Source organism: Fistularia commersonii, chromosome 6 (assembly GCF_037954325.1).
Source record: "Fistularia commersonii isolate RoL2024-O1a breed Wild chromosome 6, RoL_Fcom_v1.0, whole genome shotgun sequence".
NCBI classification, from domain to species: domain Eukaryota; kingdom Metazoa; phylum Chordata; class Actinopteri; order Syngnathiformes; family Fistulariidae; genus Fistularia; species Fistularia commersonii.
Genome location: NC_141289.1, coordinates 21,511,968 through 21,536,822, shown reverse-complemented (window position 1 = coordinate 21,536,822; position 24,855 = coordinate 21,511,968). Strand labels below are relative to the sequence as shown.

General features: G+C 48.2%; 1 protein-coding gene across 7 annotated transcripts; it reads left to right on the top strand.

Moving 5' to 3' along the window:
- The first annotated feature begins 152 nt into the window (after window positions 1–152).
- Window positions 153–24,855, top strand: LOC147233689 (zinc finger protein 385B-like). 7 transcript variants are annotated; one of them, XM_086148725.1, is made up of 11 exons: window positions 218–313; window positions 10,859–10,965; window positions 11,352–11,495; window positions 11,650–11,751; window positions 16,586–16,719; window positions 19,400–19,510; window positions 19,895–20,057; window positions 20,140–20,337; window positions 21,466–21,647; window positions 22,191–22,286; window positions 23,453–24,855. In XM_086148725.1, exons 2-11 carry the CDS (start codon window positions 10,914–10,916, stop codon window positions 23,681–23,683), a joined length of 1,413 nt encoding a protein of 470 aa, XP_086004851.1. In that variant the 5' UTR covers window positions 218–313; window positions 10,859–10,913; the 3' UTR covers window positions 23,684–24,855. The 7 variants fall into 7 exon arrangements, 6 of the variants coding, with proteins under 6 accessions (XP_086004853.1, XP_086004851.1, XP_086004849.1 ...); XR_015106308.1 differs by lacking the exons at window positions 218–313; window positions 10,859–10,965 and adding an exon at window positions 513–1,287 and having other exon boundaries at window positions 23,453–24,220; window positions 24,625–24,855; XM_086148724.1 differs by lacking the exon at window positions 218–313 and adding an exon at window positions 1,169–1,287.

Below are 24,855 nucleotides of genomic sequence, written 5' to 3'. Positions count from 1 at the left end.
AGAAAAGTACTTCCTCCTGGTCACAGACGTCCTTTTCATTAAAATCATTCAGCAGAAACCTCTGCGTGCACGGAGAACCCAAAGTTCTGCAGGTGTGTCCACGGAGAACCTGAAGTTCTGCAGGTGCGCCCACGGAGAACCCGAAGTTGTGCTCCGGCGGGTGCGCATGCGCAGAGCCGTCTCCGCTCCTGGAGTTTCCGTCGGCGGTCCGGTTACCGGCGGAGCGGAGGATGACCGAGGCGGCGCCCCGGAGAACCCCCGCGGAGGGGAGCGGGGATGAGCCTTCATCGGACCGGTGACCGTGTTGCTGTCGGTGAGTCTCTGGAGCCTCTCGCTCCTTCTCGACCTCCTTCCCCTCCTCCTCCTCCTCCTCCTCCTCCTCCTCCTCTTCCACCTTCTTCTCCACCTTCTTCCCCTCCACCTCCTCCTCCTCCTCCTCTTCCACCTTCTTCTCCACCTTCTTCCCCTCCTCCTCCTCCTCCTCCACCTCCTCCCGTACTGCCTCCTGTATTTTCTCCTCCTGTGGGTTTTGAAGCGTCCCGGAGCTTCTTTTCCACCTGACGTGTCCGTGAGAAGCTTCGTCTTGCTTCCATTTCCGGCCGTGTTCCTGTGCGTCTCTCACATCTCAGCTTCTGCTCTTTTCTAACAAACTTTATTCGTGTTTTCTCCGGTCGGTGGGTTTGTTTCTTTTATTCCGAATGAACGATGCGGGTTTTTAAACAGCGTCATCGTCGCTTCTGCCCGCCTTTAGAAACGGTGTTTGTCGGAAAGGTTTTCCCGCCCGCAGCGCAGCTCCTCGTCCGCTCAGAGAGGCTTGGTGGCTTCATCCCGCACGCACACGCAGCGCACCGCGGGCCACGCACACGCACCGCGTCCGATCTCGAGTCGCATCCTATTCCGTTTGACCGTTGGAAAACACCGCGGCTGGGAAGGACCGGCGGAGCTCCAGCCAAGCGGCGCGTGCACGCGGAGCAGCTGATGGGAACTGAGATCTAATGGGACTTCAGAGGGAAACCAGGGAAGCACCGACAAGCTTCAGACCAGCAAGCAGCCAGGAACACCAGGAACATCAAGAACATCAGGAACACCAGGAACATCAAGAACACCAGGAACATCAAGAACATCAGGAACACCAGGAACATCAAGAACACCAGGAACATCAAGAACATCAGGAACACCAGGAACATCAAGAACACCAGGAACATCAAGAACATCAGGAACATCAAGAACATCAAGAACACCAGGAACATCAAGAACATCAGGAATACCACGAACACCAACTCTGTGGTAGGAGGACCAGGAGCAGCTTTCAGCCACCCATGCCCACACACACAAACAAACACACACACACACACACACACACACACACACACACACACACACACACACACATGCATGAGCAAAGAAAATACTTTGGTACATTCATTTCTTCTCACAGTCATGCCATGCACACACATTACATGCGCCCAACAGTCATATTGTGAGTGTGTGTGTGTGTGTGTGTGTGTGTGTGTGTGTGTGTGTGTGTGTGTGTGCGTGGTTGGTTAGTTAGTTGAGTAGCCTCTGGCGTTGACGGCGTGTTTGTGGTCGTCCCTGTGATGCAGCGGCGTCCTTTTGCCGCCGCCGTCATGCTTTCCTTTAGTGTGGCGCGAGTGTGCATGTTGTCCTGGGCTTCATCCACAGGACGAACGTGCACGAGGTGACCGGGTGTAACGTTTGCCGCCTCCGTCCGGGTCGGGCCCAGCGCCGCCGGGCCGCAGGTGGAGGAAAGGCGGCGGGCGGCGGGTCAAAGGCTGCGTGTCTGGCGTCCTTTCGCCGGCGCTCAGAAACGCTTCCTTCCGCCCTCGGCGGGTCCCGTCGCCTCCGACGACACCGAGTATCGAGCCTTCAATTTCTAGTTTCACACTCCTCGCCGTCTGACACGTTTCACCTCCGGGACGTTCCTTACCAACTCCTCCTCAGAGATAACTTTTCTCTTCCCGTCGGTGCCGTGACGGGCCGGGTTAAAACCCGCTCCTCGGCGTCTCGCCTTGATTCGTCCACCTTCCTTCTCTGCATGGCGTCCGCCGGCCGCCTGGCGTTCGTGCCGAGTCTCCACCCGTCCGGTGCGACCGGCACAAGTTTGATTAGCATATTTAGCTTCGGTAAGTTTCCCCGCTCATTTCTCCCGGGGTTTGGAATGCGATAAGAGGCCGGTGTCACCTTCAAGAGTGCGTGGCTCGTCTGGTGGTGGTCTTTCCTGCACTCGGGCTCTGCTTTCTGGGAATTGAACCGTACGGCGAAGACAGTCTGGGATCCAAACTAATTAATGGCTGTAAAGAAAACTCCCCTTTTTTGAACTTGATCCCTTCAATCATTTGTGTCATACGGACAAACTGAAAACCGCTCCTCATTTCTAGCAGAGGACAATTTCACAAGACAGAAAACACTGCTGTGCTTAAACAAACTGAACTGCCTGAATGGAAAAGTTGGCAAAATGTTTGCCTGCGACAGCCTGTCCTTGTTTCATAACTATATTTTTAGAATATGAATATACTACTGTCAGTAATGTGTGTGTGTGTGTGTGTGTGTGTGTGTATTCCAGGACTCCTGAAGTAGGCAGATTGAGAAACAGCATGTTGTCAGGACAGGGCAGATAATTTTAGCAACCTCCAGAGAAGAAGCATGCTGTTCCTTAAATTGACGATTTTAACTTCTGCACATATGTTTCTGTTTTTTTTTTTTTGTTTGTTTCTTTGTGTGTGTGTGTGTGTGTGTGTGTGTGTGTGTGTGTGTGTGCATGTACGTGCGCACTATGAGCAGGTGTATGTAACGTGTTGAATTTCTACGCTCTGATCTGGTGAACTGGAAGTCAGGCGTTGTTGTTCTGTCACAGAAGCTGCAGTCGTGAGCACAGTCGTGAGCAGTAGAAGGTTCTGCAGGCCAGAAGGGTGAAGTTTCCAAATACCTGCCTGAAATGCTGGGGTTTATTAGTGCTCACTGTTATTTCTACAAGGATCAAATCAAGCATGTTTGAGTTTAGTCGTGATGAAACGTTATCTGTCTGTTTATGAGTTATTTTACTGAATTTGCTCACTATATTTTTGTCTTCGACCGTTTGGGTCTGAATTCTACGTTTACCCGCCTATATCTCTATCTATACGTGTATTTATGGATAGATAGATTTGAATGAACACTGGATGCAGGTCAAGATTCAGGACATACTGACGGTAAGGAGTGCGAGTAACGGGACTTCATCTAGAAGATTATCGTTGCGTCCACATCAAGACCTTCATTGATACGCGTGCTCTTCAGTCTGCTTTCAGACCGATCGATCGGTAGCCGATCGACACGTCACAGCGGTGTGTTGTCAGCGGTCAAGCTTGCGGACACAGAAGCCCCTCAGATAGAGAAGACCATCAGCCAGAGCAAAAGGAAGCTGGAGGAGATGCTGGAGAGATGCTCTTCAAACACCCACGACCACCAAAAGGCAGGAGGCAGAGCCGGAGGTGGCAGAGATGAAGATGTTGAGGTTCTCTTTGGGAGCGACCAGGACGGAGAGGATCAGGAAGGAGTCCCGCGGAGGACGGAGGAGAAAATGTCTGGATGTAGTGAGAGAGGATATGAAGGTAGTCGGTGTGAGAGAGGAGGATCCAGAGAACAGGGGGAGATGGAGAAGGTGGATTGGCTGTGGAGACCCTGAAGGGAAAAAGACCAAAGGAAATTAGAAGATCTCGAGAAACATAACAAGTCCACTTGCTGCAACACGCTGAGCCCAGATGGCAGGTTACCTAACCCTAACCCAGGTTACATATTTGTGCTTTCTGATTTGGCAGTAAAGTCAATCCTCACTTTAAAAGTAATGGTTGGTCTTTAGTAGGAGAAACATCTCAACTCTGTCAGCCCTCGTTTGCTTCTCTTCTGTGAGCAGTGACAATCCGAGTGTGAACCTCGGATAATAAAATTGAAAGGCTCTTGAGACGAGCTCCTCTTCATCAAGCTGCCGTGTACGGTGTCCGTGTTAGTCTCAGGTTTCTTCTTCCGTTACTTGAGCGGAGCGGCGGTCGAATGTTTGATGAGTAGAAAACCAGCCCCTTGTTGTCTTCTCGTCTTTTAGCAGGTTGACATTTTCCAGGTTTGGCTTCAGCTCACAAGTAATTCTTGAGTACAACTGGAAACTGTTGCTCTGCAAAGGCCACGAAGAGAAAACGGCTACAGTTTTATTTACATGCTGATCCTTAAGCTGGGGCGTCACGGTGGCGCAGCGGTCGGCGTGAAGGACCGCGCTTGGTCTCCGACGAGTGGACCTTTCTGTGCGCAGCTTGCATGTTCTCCCCGAGTCTGCGTGGGTTTCCTCCCACAGTCCAAAACATGCAGGTTGTTTGGAAAAAAAATGGAAATCGTGCTCCGAACGAGTGAGCGACTGCTTGTTTGTCTATATTTGTGTCCCTGCCGTTGACTGGCCACCGGTCCAGGGTGAACCCGCCTCTCGATGACGGCCTCAGGGCGCCGGCAGCCCCGCCACCCTGAGGCCCGGGTGAGCGGAAGAAGATGGATGGATCCTCAAGCCTTCCAATGAACATCTGTGCTCATCATCTGAAATGTCGCGGGCAGTGTGGCATGCAAAGGCCCAGGCGCTCAGGGAGACTTTAGTCAGACAACTGCCACTGGATGTTCAGGAGACGGGTAATCTCCATGATGAGACCATAGATTATACCAACTGAGTGACATCACTCTCACACACACACACACACACACATTTCACCCATTTGACAGTGGATTATAATCTCAATCTCACAATCCCCTTCTGGTTCAACCAGTCATGTCCCACCAAATCCCTGCAGTCTGTTGTGTAACCTACATGCAGGACTCTATTCTTATCCCTGACAAGAACGTGTCATTGACACAAATTCCAGATGATTCCACAATTATTTGTATTTATTTGAATCAGAAAAACTTTATTTGTCCCTGAGGGGTTGCTTGATAGAAAAGATAGAAAAGCAGTATTTAATCCGCTCCTTGAACACTATTTGGATACTGGCCATCCATTAGATCCAATGCAAGCACTCGGGATGCATTCACTGACCTCTGACTAGCTTTTCTGCTTCTGGTAATTGTTAGAATTAGGAGCACTCCTTTACTGAACATGCAGCGTGCAGAGGGGCCATGGGGGCCACAGGGGCCAGAGGGCCACTGTGTAGACCCCTAGCCCTGGTAACAGCCTTGAAAGGATTGTATCTGCAGCAGAACTCTGTTTCTGCTCTTGTGCCCACACCTGATTACATCACTGTTCCAAGATGTATTTTTTTCACTTGACTCAAAGGATGTTCAACGTGCTTATTTATATCTGTAGAAGCCTAACCTCGGCCTCACTAACAATACATAAGATCAGATGGGTTCAGCAACATTGATATGACTGCACAGTGCAGGTGATCTGCTCTGATGCTACATCATGAAACAATCAGCTTTTTAAAGGCAGAATTTATAAACATTTGGATGTTCTACACAAATGTTGCATGCTTTGCTTCTGGAGGCAAGACGTCTGGCATCTTTAATATCTCTCGCAAAGTTTTGTGCGCGATGAATTACGAAAAAGAAAAGACAACGTACCGTCTCGTGGATCAGCGCCGTCCACGCCATTTCCACCGACACGGGCACGTCTGTCTGAGCCACGTGCGTCGCCGACCAGCAGAGGAGCGACGTTGGCACCTTCCTGCGCTCAGTGTCACCCGACTCCAGTCCTGCAGTTGCCGCTGCACCGCTAACAAGCCGGCTCAGCGATCCTCTCCTTCGCCGGATCTTGCTCCGCTCCCTTGTGAACGTCTTCATCTCGTGCTCGGTCCCGACGCTCCTGGTCGTCGCCCGTCTCCCTGGGCATCACGGCACCTCTGGTCTCCTGTGCGGCCGCCGTCGGGTCCAAAGACAAGCTCGACTTCACGGCTCGGTCGCGCTCATTCCTACTGAGCGGCTTGGGTTTGGTCGGTAGAGCGCACGACCCCCAAAATAAAAGGTCGGCGCTTTGATTCCGAGCCTTCCTGCCCGTTTGCCTCAGTGTTCGTGGGAGAGACGCCGAAGCCCCGTCGCCCCGATAGTCAGCTTAGCACTTTGCATGTGTTGTGGGTTCATGTGCAATCAGGTGATAAGTGCTAAACTGTATGAGTCGAGACTCTTTACCATAAATATGTTTGTCCAGAAACACAAATGTGTCATGAAAGTGCTGCGAGCTGGATGACATCTTTTCAATTTGGAATCTTAGAATCCTGGAGACAAACTTTCAAAATATATACTGTATCTAGTAGTTTGCTTATATAAGTGTGTGTGTGTGTGTGTGTGTGTGTGTGTGTGTGTGTGTGTGTGTGTGTGTGTGTGTGTGTGTGTGTGTGCGTGCGTGCACTAGAGAGCACTATTCCAACCCTCTGGCCTCCGGTTGTGAGCGTCTCTAAGCCGTCTCTGTGTCTTTGTGTTGTCTGTTTTCTTCTTCTCTCTTTGTGTTTTCTTCCCCTTCACTTGACGTGACGTTACATTTCATTCCAGTCATTTGACAGACGCTTTTATCCAAAGCGACTTACAAGAAGTGCAATTCAGTCACCGAAGATCCGAAGTAGCAGTAGTTGGAATCAGAAGTGACCACTCAACCAACTAGCCATCTCAGAACCATATACATACATACATTCATTTCACCCTTTTTTTTGTAGCAGGGGGGTGGGATGTGGGCTAAGTGCAATTAGTAGGCTAGTGTTTGGTGAAGAGGTGTGTTTTCAGCTCACGGTGAAAGATGGGCAGCGACCTGCCGCTCTGACCTTTTCTGGGAGTTCGTTCCACCGCCGAGGGTCCGAGACCGAGAAGAGCCGAGACCGGTGGGATTGTCAGCCGGGGCTCCGCGTGACGGGGCGGACGGTCGCCCAGAGGTGGCGGATCGGAGGGGAGGGTAGGGATGAGTGTGTCCACCACATCCTGGAGATAAGTCGGGGCCGTCCCGTTCACCGCCCGGTAGACGAGCACCAGGGTCATGAAGATGTTGCGGGCGGCTACCGGGAGACGGTGAAGGGACGTAAGAAGACGTGTGTGCTCGCAGTCCATCACGGATCACTAGCGCCTCCATCTTTAGCTGAAAAGCTGTCAGGACACTAACATCTGGTGCAGAAGAGATACAAGAGAGATGAAGATGTGATAAAATGTGCAATCTCTATTGGACATCACATGGTTTGATGTCCATTCACTGAATCAACAGCACATTGCGTTTTACGTGAAAGCTGTTGTGGGAAGAATATTTTTCTGTAACGGCATTCGCATAATGAGGTTCTTTGTGAACACAATTATCTAAGAGTTTCAAGCCATCCAGGTATTTTTACATACTAATACTCAACACAGAATGTATTCCAACTGAAATTCTAGAGATGGAGAAACCACAAGTTACTCCAAATGGTGTCTTTCATGGAGAAACAATTGATGATGGAAAAAGTTTTAAAATATGTGTGGGAAAAAAATGGGAGGCCTTTGGCTGAAACGGCTGAAAGTGGTCGATTTCTCAAATTTTCTGTCAGAAAGTAACTCTGACAATAAATGAAAAGAGTTTCTTGTTGTGAACCGTTGCCCTGGTGGGGTGTTTGGGTCGGGGTTAAATGTGATAAAATGGGAAACTTTTGAAAGTCTGTAAGACGCTTACGTGTCACATACGCGCGGAGGATAATGCTGCGCGGTCAGGAATCTTCATGCCGTGTTACACTTATCTAGTTTGTTCCTAAGAACTCAAGGATCCTGAAGACGAGACGTCTGGGTCGATTCCAACCTGAGGCATGAAGATAAAAAAGAGGAAGACGTGTTGACAAAGACACAGGGCAGCACGGCCTACTGACATACATACATACATACATACATACATGTGTTGGTATACAAACACGTGACTGCACCTCCGGCTCCAGGCAAGATGTCCACGTCGCTCTCAACCATATGATGAAGAATGGCTTCTTCTTGAAATTGACTGGTTCTATGCAGCTTTTGTGTTTCCATGCAAAATATCACCAGTGTGATGGCCGTGCAGGCGGATGGCAAACCTGCAGTTTAGCTTGGTGTCCACAGAGGGAGTTCAGTGATTTACAATCAGCTTCATCAAATGAAGTGAAACGACACTTTTTGAAAAATATTCATTTTATCTTGATAACGGGCTTTTTTTTAGGTAAAACTAAAATTATGTGATTTTTCACAATTCAGCATTGCAACATAATGATTCAATGTCAGATGGTTTGTTGAGTAAGAAAACTAATTAATGTGTATATTCTTGTTTTGTAGCAGATGACAAAGCATCCAATTTATCTTCATTCATTGATTCATTCATTGATGGAGCCTCACCCGTCCCTCATTAAGTGAGAGGTGGCTGCACTCAGGACCGGTTCCCGGTAAAAGTAGATTATATTTTTACGCTCATATTTTTCATTTACACATCACCTATTTTAACAAGTGTCAGTTGTTACATAATCATCCTGTTTCACCATGTAGTCATGTAAACAATAGCATCTAAAACGATTTCAGATTGTAATTAAAATGATAGCTGGTGTCTACATGCTCTAAAAATGAATCCAAATAAGTTGATGTTAACTTCATGTCCTCTTTCACTACATCCAGAAATCTTCTCTTTGGCCTCCTCGATAATGTAAATTATACATGTGTAAAAACCGCACACTGCTTCACACAAACTGTATGCTGAATTGGATTCCCAATCATAGATCATGTTCACTACGCAATCTGACAAAAATAGGCGGTTTGAAAACAAGAAATATTGTGAATGTCCAAGAAACTCAAATGATATTTCCGGGCACCAGGTGGTAGTCCTGGTGCTGGAGACGTTGACAAATGTGTCCTAATTTAAAAGGTACTTTCAGTTCCAAAACACTGCTTTACACTGAGGAATTAGGAGGGACTTCAGTGTTTTACATAAGTCAGTCTGCTTCACTCTTTTCTGCATTCTTTGTGATTTAGCTCAGTTTTCAGGGTAAAGTCTACCAGAAACAATGTCACACAGAGGCTGAGAAGTCGATTCTGAAGACACATTTTCGACGCGGGTCAGATTTATAATGTGATGTTTACCTTCGAGCGGGACGTGTCCTTCATGGTTCAGTCGCTGAAAGGACGACAAATAATTTTGTAGAACAAAAGTCAAAACGCGTTCTGATTCAAACAGGTTTTCATTAAGAAAGTCATGTGAACGGATAAGTTACATTTCAAATGTGAGAGATGCCGCTTCGAAAAGAAAAGAGCTGCTGCGTGGTTTGCTTCTTCCTCAGTCAGGCTGGTCACATGATGCAGACGCACACTTGGAAGCTGCATCGGAAGCCGTCACAAAACCTGTCCTGTAACCAACACGTGCACAAAGTGACGCTGGACTGTCAGTCATTGCAGGGACATTTGAAAGGCAAAACCCTGCGATACGTTTACCTTTCGCAGTTAATACTGACCGTGCATCAAAATACTCTTTTTCTTTTCCGGTCGGGAACACACTTCCCGTCTGACTGCTGGCTAAGCGAGTGTTCATGGCGACACAGTTAAAGCATGCGTGACAAGTATTTGTCAGTATTTGACAGAGTATTTACCATTATAGTGTGTGTGTGTGTGTGTGTGTGTGTGTGTGTGTGAGAATCTTCTTAAGTGTGTGTCTTTCTGATTTGTGAAACAACAAATGGCAGCATGCCCTGGTCGCTGCCGGCTCCTGTGAGCGGTGTGTGTCCGTCCATGTCAGAGTGCTGGTTGTGTCTGGTTGTGTCTCGGTCAGCACAGCGGAAGATTAACCAGCTGTCTGTTCAACAGAAGGCCGTCGCTTAATCAGCTCAGCTCAGCTGCAGTGTCGCTTCATAACATCTAAAACTAGTTTCGCCTGATTGCTTGCAAATCAATTCCAATTAATTTTGATAAAAAGACATTTTTCATTCCAAGAATGTTGAATAGTTGACTTTTCCCCTTTAATACTTGCAGGAGAAATGGGACAGAGGATTCTTCTTTTCCTTTGTGCTTTTCCCTTCAGGGTCTCCACTGCAAATCCACCTCCTCCATCTGACCCTGTTCTCTGGATCCTCCTCTCTCCCAACAACTACCTTCATATCTTTTCACACCACGTCCATCCATCTTCTCTTCGCTCTTCCTCTTCCTCTGTTTCTTCCTCTAGACCTCCGATTCGGGCATCCGTCTACCAATAGATTCACTATTATGACCCCACCATCTTTCTCTGCCGTGTGTCGTCCCTCTGATGGACTCCTTCCTGATCCTCTCCACCCTGGTCACTACCAAAGAGAACCTCAGCATCTTCATGTCTGCCTCCTGTCTTCTCCCCAGTGCCACTAAGCCTGAATATCTCCAAACCGCACGGCATCTCTGCTTTCACCACCGTCTCCTCCACCTTTCCTTGCGTCGTCAAAATCTTCTTATCGTAGCAGCAAGACTTGATTGTCCTCCGCTGAAGAGGTTTCAGCTCTCATCCAAGAGGCCTCTTCACTTCTGAAGAGTTCCTTTCCTTCTGGCGCTGATGTTCTTTGATCTCATCGTACCCCTGACACTTTTCTCCAATGGCTCCGACCTGCTTGAACATGTTTCTTCACCTCTTTTCCACTCTTCTACACCCTGGACTGTTGACCCCTTGGTACTTAGATCCTCCACCATCTTGATCTTCACTCCCTGCAGCCTCACCGTTCCACCCGGGTTCCTCTCATCCACATTCTGAAGAAGTCCAATACACTCTACATTCTATTTTATTCTATGCTGTTTAATGTTTTAAGCTGCGTTCTTGGCGGTGTACAGTTAGGTCCTTGTAGAGCTTACAAATGTCCTTCAGCTTGAATCCATTTTAGAAGGTCCACCATGCTTGATCATCATTTCTCTTTCTCTTCCTCAGGCCTGAAGAGTCTTTGCCGTTCTTCTTCCAACAAGGAGAAGCGTGTTCACAGCTGATGGATGCGACTGCAGTCGGCAGTCTTTCGATGCTGGAGACTCCATCTTTAGGTGAATGACCTTCACCGGCACCAGTGAGCTCTAGAAATAACAAGTGGGGAGGATATACTTGGATCGAGCACGGGTTCTCTGGATAATTTGTACAAGCGTCAAACGATTCACAGGATTGGCTCTGCCCTCGGCTGCTGCACTGCTTATCTTGCTGACAGTTGCAGTCGTCGCTGGCAGAGGAAGAGGTGCGACTGGTTGGGAATAAATCGCAGCTGCACGATCGCTGCTCTTTCTTTTTCAGGAAGCAAACAAAAAATGAATGGATGAAAAACAGCAGCCTTCGTATATAACGTATATTTTTCTTTCCGATCGGTTCATTTTCTCTGAGGCCGCGATCAGTATTTGTACTTACATTTGTTCTCGTGTGTTCCTCGTAAATCTTGCAGGACAGGGAGCTCCCTACTTGCTGTGTGAAGTTTGCAACGTCCAGCTGACCTCCGCCGCTCGAGCTCATCTGCACTACAATGGCCGTTCTCACCTGCGGCGGATCCGCCGGCTCCAGGCCGGTGACAGAGGGCCGCAGACGACCGGTACCTTCGACCGCCGTTCTGAAACGACGTATAGAAATAGAAGAATGAAACACTGTCAAAAGCTGAAAATATCAAACTGCTGTTAGGCAGCAAAAAGATGTCTGGCAGCTTTGGTTGTAATGATTCACGTGTTATCTGCCTTTGGTGTGTGCAGGCGGTCGGTCCCGCGCTGCTGCCGCGGCTGAAGGGCTCTGCTGCCGCCCTGCAGGACCGACTGCCCATTCTGCTTTCAGGGCTCCGCAAAACAAAACCTCAGGTAGGATCGGAGTTTCAAACTCACGTCTGTAAACAGATGCACTCACATGCTTAAAGCTGCAAAGATTCAAGTGTGCGATTCACAGAAAGTCGACTCCGTTTTCAGGAGCAACTGGTAAAAGACTCCAGCTCTGTCCTTCTCTGGAAGCTGTGAACGGCAGCCTTCCGATGAGGACAGAGTGCAAGTGGTTGACTCATCTTAACAAATCAGGGAAAGATTATTTTTAATGTCTTCCTCTGTTCTCTATGGCCCTTTTGGTCTTTGTACATGAAGAAACGCCACCTCGCGGACGCCACGACAGCACTTATGACAGGGTTCCAGGGTTCCAGTTCAGAGAGAATGTCCGCTGGTGTGAATGAGAGGAGGCAGATGGTCTTTCCGATCAGACCGTCCCTGTTCATGCAGAGTCCCGATCATCTGCAGCCATTCTCTCTTCATTCTCTCCAAAGAATTTCCCTTTGGTGCTATTTTGTAGTTTGTATGTGGGATATACCCGGGAGCCCTTGGACCGTCTGAACGTCTGCCCCTGGTCCTGGAGTCACGTCTCTGTTTGCTCCTGCTTGTCCAACCTATTTTTGGCGGCTTATACCCGAGCAAAGGGTTTGAACCCGTCAGGGAGGAAGTGTGTATGTTTGCAACCTACTTTGCCAGGCTGAAGGTGTCCAAGACAAGCTCAAGTGGGAAAGTGGTGGTATGAGAACCCGTGGGTGCTTTGTTCAGCCTCCGTTTAATACAGACTCAGTGGTCGCTGCCATGGCTCCGTCTTATTTATCTGACTGATCTGGTGAAGTCACATGTGCCTGGACGTCGGTTGTTCTCCCAGGGTTCGAGCCTTCTGTGTGTCCCGAGGTCGAGGGCGCCTGCCTCTTGTTATCAGGCTGGCTCGGTCTGTGGATGTCAGTGAAACAAAGCTGAACGCCATTCGTTTCCTGTCGAGTATTTATTGTTTTTTTTGTTTGTTGTCCGGTGCAGTGGTGAGTGCTTCCCCTTCTGGCAGGGGGTTGCAGTGGTGAGTGCTTCCCCCGCTGGAAAGGGGTGCTTCACCCTCCAACGGGGGGTGCAGTTATGAGTGCTTCCCCTTCTGGCGGGGGGTAGCGGTGGTGAGTGCTTCCCCCGCATGAAAGGGGTGCTTCCCCCTCCAACGGGGGGTGCAGTTATGAGTGCTTCCCCTCCGTCTGAGGGCTCTTTCTGTTTGGATCTTGGATGTTCTTCGTGTCGGAGAGAATGCGCCTCGCAGCTCCTCTCAATGTTCATCTACTTTTTAGGTTTACTGTTTAGTAATGCCTCTGTGCGTCAGTGTTTTCCATACGAGAGGATCCAGTTGTTGTCCGTCAGAGGACAGAGTAACTCGGAGCGTTGGGACTCGGGGGTTTTGCCGTCTCACTGAACAACTTGATTTGCTGCTGTTACTTTGTGACGATAGAATTGGTTGGGATGCTTCCAAAAAATGAAAGAGCTTATGGGTTCTTGTATCCTCCGCTGGCTGGGAGGCTACTGCCAGAATGATAGATAGATAGATAGATAGATAGATAGATAGATAGATAGATAGATAGATAGATAGATAGATAGATAGATAGATAGATAGATAGATGGATAGATAGATGGATAGATGGAGAGAGAGAGAGAGAGAGAGAGAGAGAGAGAGTGTGTGTGTGTGTGTGTGTGTGTGTGTGTGTGTGTGTGTGGCCAGCCATCTCTGCTCAGCCTGAATGCACTGAGCTCAGTGATTCACACAGAGTACAATGACGGCTGGCCTCTCTGTCCTCTCACGTGTTTTCTGCATCCAGAAACACATTCACTCTGTTTGCTTTTGCTTTTCTTCTTCTAAAAATGGTGTCAAAAGAGGAGCAGATGATAGAAGGAAAGAAGGGGAAACAGCTGCGTCCCCGAGTGGAGGTAGGAAATCCCCCTCAGCTTCTCAGTGACCCAGTTCATAAAATGCTGTCTGCATGATTAGGATGTTTTTCGAACATGGCGTGATGACATCATTATTATGTGTTCAATCTAATGAGCCTTCGGGGAAATTATTGGAATAAAACCAATAGAGACAATAGTTAAACGCTATGAATGAATGGATTCCTGCATCAGGATGTTGTTTACAGTTTTGCGTACGTTTCTTACATGTAGAACTTCTCAAAACGCTGACAGATGGCCGTTTTTACTCCAAATGATGACGTCACGGAAATTGACCACCGGTATAAAATCGGATTAAATATATAAATGTTAAATGTGAACCCTCAAAGCTTTTGTTGGCGTCACAAAGTGGATTTAGAATTGAATGTTATAATGTTTTGCATTCAAAGAAAGCGGTTGTGTTTGAATCAAGGCGAGCTGCTTTCCCTCCACTGTTTTCCCGTCATGGAACCGCAGACGCCTGGAAAATATAGAACAGCAAGTTTTGTTTCTTTTTTGTGCACGGGAAAGACAGCTGGAAATGCCGCGGGGGTTCTGTCTTTGGCAGCCACTGTTTTGTTGGGAATCATGTTAGATTATGACAAGGCCAGGAGTAAAATAAGGTGGAAAGGTGGGTTGCTTTTAAAAAAACATGTCTAGCATCTTGAACTGTATTTGACAGTGAAAAATGAGAATATGTGAAGCCAAAAAATGTTTCTTTCACAACTAGAATATTATTATTATTGCTATTGAATTATCAATGATGTAACAACTCCGAGATGTTTGGGTCCTCTGAACAGAAGAAGGAGAAGAGCTTCTGAAATGGAAGCTGGAGATAAAGGATTTCTGAATAAATTGAAGATGTTTTCCGCTGGAAAGTTAAGATTAGCCTTCAAACCGTCAAGTTAACAGGATTTAGACGATAACATGACGGAAATGGTGCTTCTTTTTCCACTGAAAGTGGGATCTACAAGATACTACTAACCTAAAACATGTATTGAAGTCCTGCACCATCAAAAAAGACAATTACAGTGTAAGTCAGGTCATGAGATAAATGTGCGGTTTATTTTACAAAATTTTAATACAGTTAAATACAGATTTAACAATTCTGTAAATGTTTTTAAGAGGCGCATTTCCTATTTCATGTAGGAACAAACTAAATGGCTGAAAATGTTACCTGCTTTTCATGGCTGCTATTGAAACACAAAGAGCTCGGACTTGGAAGACAGCGTTTGGGAAATGTCAGAGTTCATCATGGGAGATGATCTCCTCGTTTGTTTGAACAGCAGGTCAACAAGCGTGACCTTGTACAATGTGCTGATATAATTTGGTCCCTCCACTCTTTAAATGTCATCCCACAGCCAGCTGATAACTAAACTAATAATTAGTGGTCCTCCATTCTCAGTTTTACGCTCCTGAATAATCTGAACGTGACCTACTTGCACACACACACTCACACACACACACACACACACACACACACACACACACACACACACACACACACACAGAGTTATGGCGATGTGTGTGCTTGTCTGCATGATAACAATAATGCAGAAGGATGTCTAATGCTGCCTTCTTCTGAGGAAGAGGTAAGAAGGTCTTCTCTTGCTCTTCCTGAGGGTGACGGCCAGCAGATGTTAAAGCATTTCTTGCTCTGCATTGACAATTACTGACTTTACTTCATTTCAGTAATCATATATATATTTATATATGAGTATGGATGATCATGAAGCGTTCTAGAAGTTTCATTTTCATATGTGGTACATTTTCCAGAGGTTTAATTGAAATGTTATTTATTGATTATCTCCATATTTGGAAAATTGGATTAATTCTGAGACACGGGTTGCGGAGCTGTATCTCTGAAAAGAGATGACTTCAAATAAGATTATATATATATATATGTATATATATTGGCACCGTCATCACTAGTGGCGGGCCGGCTGGAACCCCCAGCCCCCACCTCGCTGACAGGGAGCTGTCAAGAGGCAGGAGGGACGGCTGTACCGTGGAGCCGAACACCTCGGATTCCTCAGGGAACACAGATACCGACCTAACAAGGCGGAGAGACAAAGGAGTGGACAGACCTGCTCTGGAGGACGTGAACACGGCCACAAAGACAGAAACCTCTGCTGGAACCAACGCACTCTGAATATAGTTAGAAAACCCAGAGATCCACCTAAGACTGAAACTGAACTTTAGTGCAAGAATATTCGGCACTGTGGCCACATAACGCCAAGAACGGCATGGTAGACGATATCAAACGATAACGTCGAGAACGGCACGGGAGACGGTAGAAGGCTGCGCTCGGGTCAGAGAGGATGAGGCTTGAGAGCAGACCACAGTCATCGGTTAACTTTGGAAAAGAAGTGCTGGAAACCGGACTGGAATTGTTTGTCCAGATCATTGTAGCTCAAAAGATTGTAGTTGTATTTTTTAAGGATTCTGGAAATGTACGGTGAGCTGGAAATTGAAATTTGTAAGATGGGCACCAGGTTTTTCTTATTATCGGGGTGATGAAAGTGGTCGGAACGGTCCAGAAGTGTGTATCTCAGGGTTTGGAGGAGGATGGAAGGCAGGAGGAACCCTAGGAGTCGTCCTACCGGGCCTTCCCGGCCCGCGGGGCTCCGGAGGGAGCTGACCGGTACCGGCGGGCCAAGCGACTCACCGCTCCAGCGGGTGCTGAGGGTGGCAAAAAACTCATGGGAGGAGTTCAGCGAGGCCAAGGAGAGCGACTTTCAAAAGACGCCAAGGAGATTGTGGACCGCCGGGCCGGCGGCTCGGGGGGGGGGAGCGTCCTTTGATAATAATTCCTAGACGAAATGGTCGATGAATTGATTCGTCACCTCAACAAACTGAAAAGTCCGTCATCAACGAGAGTTATTCCGTCCAATTGGAACTCAGGAAGTGTCCTTTTTTGATGGTACTTTTCTTGTTGCAGGAAGTGAGTGTGGTCCAGATGCTCAGACGCCGGGGCTGAGAAGCACCTGCAGCACCTTCGTCAGGATGAAATCAGTCCTGTCCTTTGCGGCAGAGACGACCAGCCCGGCGGGTCTTTTTCCAAACTTTAACATGGTATGTTTGTGTTTGGATACCCGGCAGTTTGTTTCCCTCAAGGGTTTGTCTGATTTGCATGTCTGCTGAACTTTGTATATTCCTTCTTATCCTGTTTTTTTTTCTAATTTTCCAAAGGATCCTAGTTTTTATATTATGATTGAAGGGACGTTCCCACCTGGGCAAAGTCTGTACAGACCTCTTTCTCTTTATCCACCTTCAAGACCGTTTTTATGTTTCTTCCTGATTTCCCTCACACTTTACCTTTACGTATACAGCATTTACATCTCCAGTTATCAATACGATGTATAACTTTGTACACATATTCAAATTAAAGTAATGTGACGTCCTGTGTGTTGAGCCGCTGCTTGCAGGGAGCGGCGTCAGGCTCGAGTGTGATGTATTTCAAACAGAACGGTGCTGCTGTGCCTGGCGGCCTCTGGCATGGCAGACCTGGGAAGGTGGCGGCGGGCGAAACCTCCCCGACGGCATGAAGTTAATCGGTGTGAGACGACGGGGAAAAGGGACCTGAGTTATTTGGAGGAGGGTTACTTGGGTGATTTGATTGGCGACCCCTGGAGGGAGCGGCCGAGGGTGAAGAAGAGGAGGAGGGGGGGGGGGGGTTGGAAGCTCCTTCTCTGGTAGCGAAGGAGCCAGAGCAGGTTTGAGAGGGAAGCGCTGCCACCTAAGAATAACGCAAGCATAGTTCTGCCTCAGCCACCAAGATACTGCAGTTTGGCCGGATGCTTCCCGAAGCGACTCCGTATGAAGGGTGTCGGGCAGGTGTAGATATACTGAAAAACCCTCGGCTGAGGGCCAGTACGTGGAAGTTTACACTCGACATTATTTTGGGAGAACGTCAGATCTCTGCTGAGTGCTGCGTATTATTACTTTTAATCGTGCACCCAACAGTCCCTCGGAGTATTACTGGGAGGCTTCAACACTCGTGTGGCCGGGGACAGAGAAAGCTGTGTGACCAGGAAGAACAGGAAGGAGCAGCGACCTAAAGTCTTCTTCATTGGCCTGCCAGCTCCTCATCCTCAGCCCTCTTCCTCTCCAATGGCTCCTCCATCTGATGTTCCAGGGCGCCGTCAACTCCAGCAGAATCACCTGCCTTATTGACTCTGACCTGAGAACCAGATCGGGCCCGAGTGTTGTCACCGCGATGGAATCTGGGAATATAAGTTCTCTGCCCAGGGCCGTCTTCAGCCGCCGGCCCCTGGCTGTGGTCCGGAGCCTCCCGCCTCGGACGACGCAGTGGCTTCTCTCCATCCTGAACAAAGACAAAGGCCGCCCGGCTGTTGCTTCTTGCGGAGTGAGATCCGAGATCCCTGGGCCGATGGTATCTTACCGCCTTCAGCACCTGGTCTTGGCCGGGAGCTTTCAGGCGAGAGCTTAGGATGTCCTCCCGTGGTCCTCAGGCACAAGGGCAAGCAGGTTCCTCTGCCAGACCCAGACAGAAGAGGTTGGATGGGCTGGGAAGGACGTAGAAGCCTCTGGACCTTTATTCGGAGCAGCTTCGCCTTCCAAAGCTCGGCCCAAGAGATCGTCCGGTCCGGCGCCCATCCGGTCCATCCCAGCCCACTCTGCTTGAGCGGGCCTCCTCTACTCCTGCTCGAACCTCTTCCTGGAAAAGCTGTCGCCTCTCCTTCTCCTTGGCCTCGCTGAACCGAGGTCTTGGGTTGCTCCCGAGTCCTGCCCGGCCTGACGCGACCGCTTCCACCAGAACCTTGCGACGCAGATTCACTTCGGCCCGGCCAAACGTCTCCCGGGCTCCCCAATTTCGTCCAGTTGGCATTTCAGCCGGGCTGAAGAGACCGCGGTGTCGCTCGAGCCTCGACGCGGCGGCGCCCGTCTTGCCGGGTGACCATGAGCTCCTCCGACAGACGGGCGACTTGTTCCTTTTCCAGTACAAGGCTATGCTGCCGAGGCCCGGCGGCGGCCCAACCGCCCGCAACCACCTGAGCTCCTCACCTGCCTCCAGAAGGCCTCGGCGGTGGTCAGCGGGACAGTGATGGAGAAAGTGAGATCAAGGATGAGGGCGATGTTTTTCATGAAAGAGATAGCTACGTTTGAAGACCCGATTTGTGTTTTCAGTACGCAAGCAATTAAAAATAGAGTTACTAAGACTTACCTTAAATCAAGTGGCTATTTGAGCGTGTCTGGGTCGTCAGACGTTGTGGATCCTTGTCATTCTACAAATGAAGACAACTCTTCATCTCATCTCAAGTATTTGAACTTTACAGAATCAAGTTCCATTCTGAAAATACTAATTGCAGGTTTGATGGAAAAATATCTAACTTCTTCTGCCCAAGTGGACAATGCACTTGCTCCGTGTACAGTTCTGCCTGGAAGCCCTGATAGGCGAGGCACCATCTTCCATCCACCCATTATCTACCTTCTCCACGGCCCAGGATCGGCCGCCAGTCGACATCGAGAGACATTCGTTCGCGCTCTCGTTCACACATACGGACAATTTTTCCAAATTCCCTTAATTTTGGACCGTCAGGACTGCGGTTAAAGAAAAGACGAAACATAAATGACTTCATTTCTACCCGTCTTTTTTGTAAGGGGTACAAGTCGGGTGCCTGGGTTTGGCTTCCAGCAGCGGCAGCAGGCTGATGGATCGGAGGTGCAGTCCATCGTGTTGTGTCAGCTGATGGTTTGGTTGCTGCTGATGACTTGTGTGTTTGTCTTCCAGATGGACCCTGTGCAGAAGGCTGTCATTAACCACACGTTTGGCATTATCATGTTGCCCAAGAAGAAACATGTCATCTCCTGCAACATCTGCCAACTGAGGTTCAACTCTGATGTAAGTGTCGAACAAAGAAAACTTCTCCGTGCACATGCAGCGCGGTGGAGACACCGGTCAGGTCACATGTTTTTTTGCATCGCACCAAGTCAAGACAGAATTGTCTAATGACATTTTACAGGGAGAGGATCTGACCACACTCTTTAAAATGATCTTAAAAAGCCCAAACCCCCCCATGAGCAAGCGAGAGCATCTCCAGACTTTGGTGGCAAATGCTGAGGCCCACCAGTGCATCCGCTTTCACCAGAAACGTAGAGGTCTTAAAGCGAAACCCCTTTTTAAATTGTGCTTCAACTGAAAACAAGACATTCAAAAAATAAAAAGATTATCCGTTTGTAACGCATCACAGATCATTCCAGCTGACAGCAAATCTGTCTTTCACAGTCGCAGGCAGATGCCCATTTCAGAGGCAGTCGTCACACCAAGAAGATTAAATCTCTGGAAAACAAGGCCAAGTTGTTGGTGTCCGGAGGCTCCGGGAGTGGGACGTCAAGACTTGCCGATGTCAAGCCTTCAGAATCAGCAACGGGCAACAGTCAGCACGAAGGTTGGCGTTCCTTCCTAACCCGATGAGGTTTCTGTATGTCGCTGAGATCCGACTTTCTGCCGTTCTGTGTTTGTTGCTGCAGCCGAAGTCCTGTGCAGCCTCCCAAACGCCGCTCCGTCCTCCACGTCCTCCTCATCTCCGTCTCTGCCAGCATCTTCCCTCCCCGTCGCTCCTCCGCCCTCCGCAGAGTCCGAGGACGAGAAGGCCAAGAAACTGCTGTACTGCTCTCTTTGTAAAGTCGCCGTCAACTCTCTGTCCCAGCTGGAGGCTCACACTGCAGGTGAGGGAAGCGCATGGATGGAAGGCCTTGTGTGTGACTTGATAACGCGAGGCTTTCCCTGAGGGCTCCTCCCCGTCTCGATCTGTCGGATGACTCCCTGCTCTCACAATTTCACTTGTTATAAAAGAGAAATGTTTGAAAATGGCTCTGTAATTGGTCGCACTCCCTTTAACACGCTTGCCTATCCAGCACAGTAGATGGGTCCTGTTTGTCATTTCTAAATCTATTTCTGTATTTCTTATCAAATGATTTTCTACATTTCATGTAAATGTCAGCGTGAGTGTGAACAGAATTATCCAGTTGTGGAGTACTGGCCTAAAATAGTGCATGCGTGACCTCCGAAAGGTATCATGGATAGTTCATGATCAATCAACCATGTGATAAAGGAGTTTATCAACAAGATACACCAGCGAACGCCGACAAACAAGAACATTAAAGTGCAGTCCAGACAAGCACAAACAGTTGCAGTGATTAATGTTATCACGAACGTATAAATGAAGAAATGCGGGACGGTGGACCGAAAGAGGAGTCGTTACAGTCGGCGTACGCAGGACCCTCCGTTACTGGCGCTTCTGCAGAGGCTGAAAATGATTGGAGTTGTAGAGGAGCTTCTCTCATAGCCGGCTCATAGTCTTGGTACTAAACCTCCTCAACTCCAAGGCTTTCTGCTGCTTACATTTCAAAAAGGAAACTGAAGACCTGTCTGAGGGATGTTTTGCTAATATCTGCCAGTCTCACGAAGATCGTTTGCAAAAGTCATGTTGATCTTTCATAGGCGTCAGCCCATTCCATATGAACTTTTAACTGTGTAATGCGCTGCCCAATTTTCAGTTTTGAACTTGATAGGCTTTCGTTCTAGTCAGTACGACTCTTCGTTTTGCTTCCTGTAGTTTATTTTGACATGCCGTGGCTCCATTGAGCTCGACTCTGCATTTCTGTGGTTTTCTTTTTAACGTACCGTATTTGCTGATATGATGATAATAATTGTTTTCGATCTCTGCTCACGAATAACCCGATGATAAACGCCGGAGTGCCGCGTCGTGTCCTTGGTGCAGTTAATTGGGAACCTTCTTGCATTAAAGGACAAGAAAATATGTGGTTAGCGTTGAGTTTTTCTTCTTCTTGGAGGTCTGAAACACAAGACGATGCTGGAGGCTCGAAGCGGAGGCGGGCCGATCAAGGCCTACCCTCGACCCGGAGCCAGGCTGAGGAGCGGCAGCGCTGCTGTCAAAGGCTCTGGCCTTCAGAACAAATCCTTCCACTGCCAGATTTGTGACGTCCATGTTAACTCTGAGATACAGCTCAAGCAGGTACACACTGACAGCCGCCGCCAACACTACCTGTCCGCATATATGTATAGATATTTAGATTTACATACATTTTCACGAGCGACTGTTCGGTTCTTTCTAAAGCTTACGAGTCGTCGGTTATCGTCACTGACTTTACCGGCTGTGGTCGACGGGACATCAGACTCAGGCAGCCTCTCATTTTTTCCAGTACGGCTGATCGTTCTAAAAATAAGGGAATGAATTGTCAGTAAATCTGCTCGAGTGTGTCGTGCGTCGGTATTACTTTGCTGCCTTTTAATTCAAACAAAGAGGGACTTTTCTCCTGTGGGTGCTACACGGAGTTTTGCCTGTTCTTCTGTCCACTGCTTGACCTGCAGCTGCAATAAAACTGACTTGCTGGTGTTTTTGGAATACGCTGTTAATTAACGGGGGAACATAATATGGCCATGTAGTCAAGAACCGTACAAAGGATTAGAATTGTTTCCAAATGCCAATGCATGTATGCTGTTATGTTTTCCAGAGAATCACCCAGTTTGATGGATCATGTTATTATTTCTGTTGCAGCACATCTCCAGTCGCAGACATAAGGACAGACTGGCAGGCAAACCCGACAAACCCAAGTACAGACCTTATGACAAACAGCAGTGCAGCTCCCTCGCCGTAAGTCTCCCTCCGAACGCAAACCATTTTGTTGCCAAGATCATGACTTTCACCTTTCAAATATTTATACAAACACATTGCATGTATTATATATAGCGAGTAAGAGGGTGGCAAAGAAGAAGTGGGACACCGATGGGACGGTAGAGAAGAGACAGGAATGCAGGGAGATACAGACAGATGCTAGAAGGAGAGATGGGAAGATGGAAAGAGTTCTTTGAAAGCTGATGGAAGGGTGGAAGAGGTGATTATTATAAACCACAAAGTAGCAGTAAAGGTGAAGTGAGGAGGGCGTCGAAGAGCGTGGAAAGGCCCTTGGTCCTGATGATGATGATGATGATGATGATGACGTGCCCGTGGAGGTGTGGAAGTGACTGGGAGAGGCGGCGGTAGAGTTTCTGACCAGATGATTCAACAGGATCTTAGAGAGTGAGAAGATGCCTGAAGAATGGAGACAAAGTGTGATGGTGCCTATTTTTAAGAATAAAGGTGATGTGCAGAATTGCGGCAACTATAGAGGGATAAAGTTGACGAGCCGTACGATGAAGCCGTGAGAGTTTGATGACGTTTAAGAGAAGCGGAAACGAGATCGAGAAGACGCTGCAGCATGGCTTCAGGCCCAGAAATGCAGATGCAGTGTTTTGCTTTGAGAACGCTGGTGTGCATCTGCATGGAAACCCCAGTCAGTGACCTTTACTGCACCTGAATAACCGTATTTTCCTGGCGTGAAAGCTCGGACCCGTTCCATTTGGACCAAACGAAGCCACAGTCGTGTTATTGAGTCCAGCGAAACGACAAAGGCGTTGATAATCAAGCGTCCTCCTCATCTTCTGGTCTGCTCTTCTCTCTGCTCAATCTCCTCCACGTCTCCTTGCCTCCTTCTTGAATGGACGTACCGTGTCTCTCCTTGTGTGGTTTCCACTGTTTCCTTGCCTTGTATCTCACCCCCCTTGGCTTGAGCTTTTCTTTCATCCTTCTTCTTCTTCTTCTTCTTCTTCTTCATCTTCCTCTTCTTCTTCCTCTTCTTCTTCTTCTTCTTCTTCTTCTTCTTCTTCTTCTTCTTCTTCTTCTTCTTCTTCTTCTTCTTTGCTCCCGTTCTTGTTTCCCGCCCTCCTATTTTCTTTCCTCCCTTTAAACTCCTCGTCCTCCCTCCCTCTCTCTCCGAGCAGCCGGCCGAGGCGTCCCCGTCCTCGTCCTTCCTCCCTCCTTCCTTTTCCTCGGTGTCGTCGCCTCTGTCCACCTCCTCCCTCCTCACTCCTGCATCCTCTCCTCTGTCGGCGTCCGTCTGTCCGCGGCGCCACTCTGCGCTTCCCTCTTGTCTCTTCACAGCGTCCTTGCTTCGTGCAGCTCCAGGACCGGTCCGCTCAAACAGAGGAGCCGTCGTCTCCAAGCGCTCGTGATGTCGCTGACCTCGGTCCTCCATCCCACGCTGTTTCGGAGCCACATATTTCTGCTGTGTTAAGAATGAATTGCTTCTAAATGTGGAAGGAGAGACAAAACCTCCTCTTTTTTGGGTCAATGTTGGCTCAACTCTAAAAGTCTATGTGTTTTTTTTTTGTTAGTTTGACATACGCTTGTCATTTTGAAGACGTCCCAGACTCAGTCAGCTCACGCAGCAGAAAAAGGGTGACTTCCAGATTTCCTCTTAGCCACTGAAAGTCGGACAATGGCCCCCAATTATTTTAGAACATTGATGTAGAATCAAACCTGATTTCTTGTTTTTTTTTCCTCCTGCCAGACTTTAAGGTCAAAGCTCATGAACTAAATAGTGATCTCTCCCAACCTTTTTTAAGACACCAAAAGATACCGCATCGCTTCCAGTCAATGCGTGAACGTTCCTCAAGAAGCCGGCTTTGACCGGAACCAAGATCCGGTTTCATTGCAGAACCACAGGAAAGCTGAGCATTTTTTGGACTATTTTTCCGATTCTGAATCAGGTAAGGCGTTCTCTTATCTCAGCAACACTCGTGATGGTTCTCCGCCGTCCAGATGGTCGTGGTGGTCGCGGGGGGTTTGGGGCTGGACGACGCTCAAGATCCATTTTCTGAAGCTTCTGGTGTTTCAGCGTCATGGGATTATCAAACGTACTGACACTGAACTCATGTCATATTAGAAAGCATTTCATGTGGTTATTATTTACTGATGGAAGTATATTTTAGAGCAGCGTAAAGTCAAGTTTGAATGAGTGTGGATCAAACCTTTGACCACTGCCCTTCCGGAGCCTCACGGCGTCGGCGTCACGCTCCGTTCCCGTTACAAACGCACAAACTCCGGTTGTTGCTTGAAGTCAACACTTCAAGGATCCATGCGAGACTTTTACTTTCTGTGTCAATGTTTACAGTGCACGAGGATTATGAGGACATTTCAAGCTCATCCGTGGAAATCAGGTGGAAAACGGAAATAGGTGATCAGTTTGAAAAATGACTAGATTTGTGTTTGCTATAGATCTTCCAAAAGCCTTTCAACATTTCCAAATAAGTGCACGATCCCTCTTTCCAATCAATATTCTGTATCTCCCAATGTCTTTTTGGTGGATTTGGAAAAACCCTGCATCATGTAGTAAACGAACCAA

Coding starts and splice junctions, on each gene's coding strand:
- LOC147233689 (XM_086148722.1), top strand. CDS start 996: ATGGGACTTCAGAGGGAAACCAGGGAAGCACCGACAAGCTTCAGACCA. Junction 11,752..16,585: donor TCCGCAAAACAAAACCTCAG/GTAGGATCGGAG, acceptor TTCTTGTTGCAG/GAAGTGAGTGTGGTCCAGAT. Junction 21,648..22,190: donor CTGAGATACAGCTCAAGCAG/GTACACACTGAC, acceptor TTTCTGTTGCAG/CACATCTCCAGTCGCAGACA.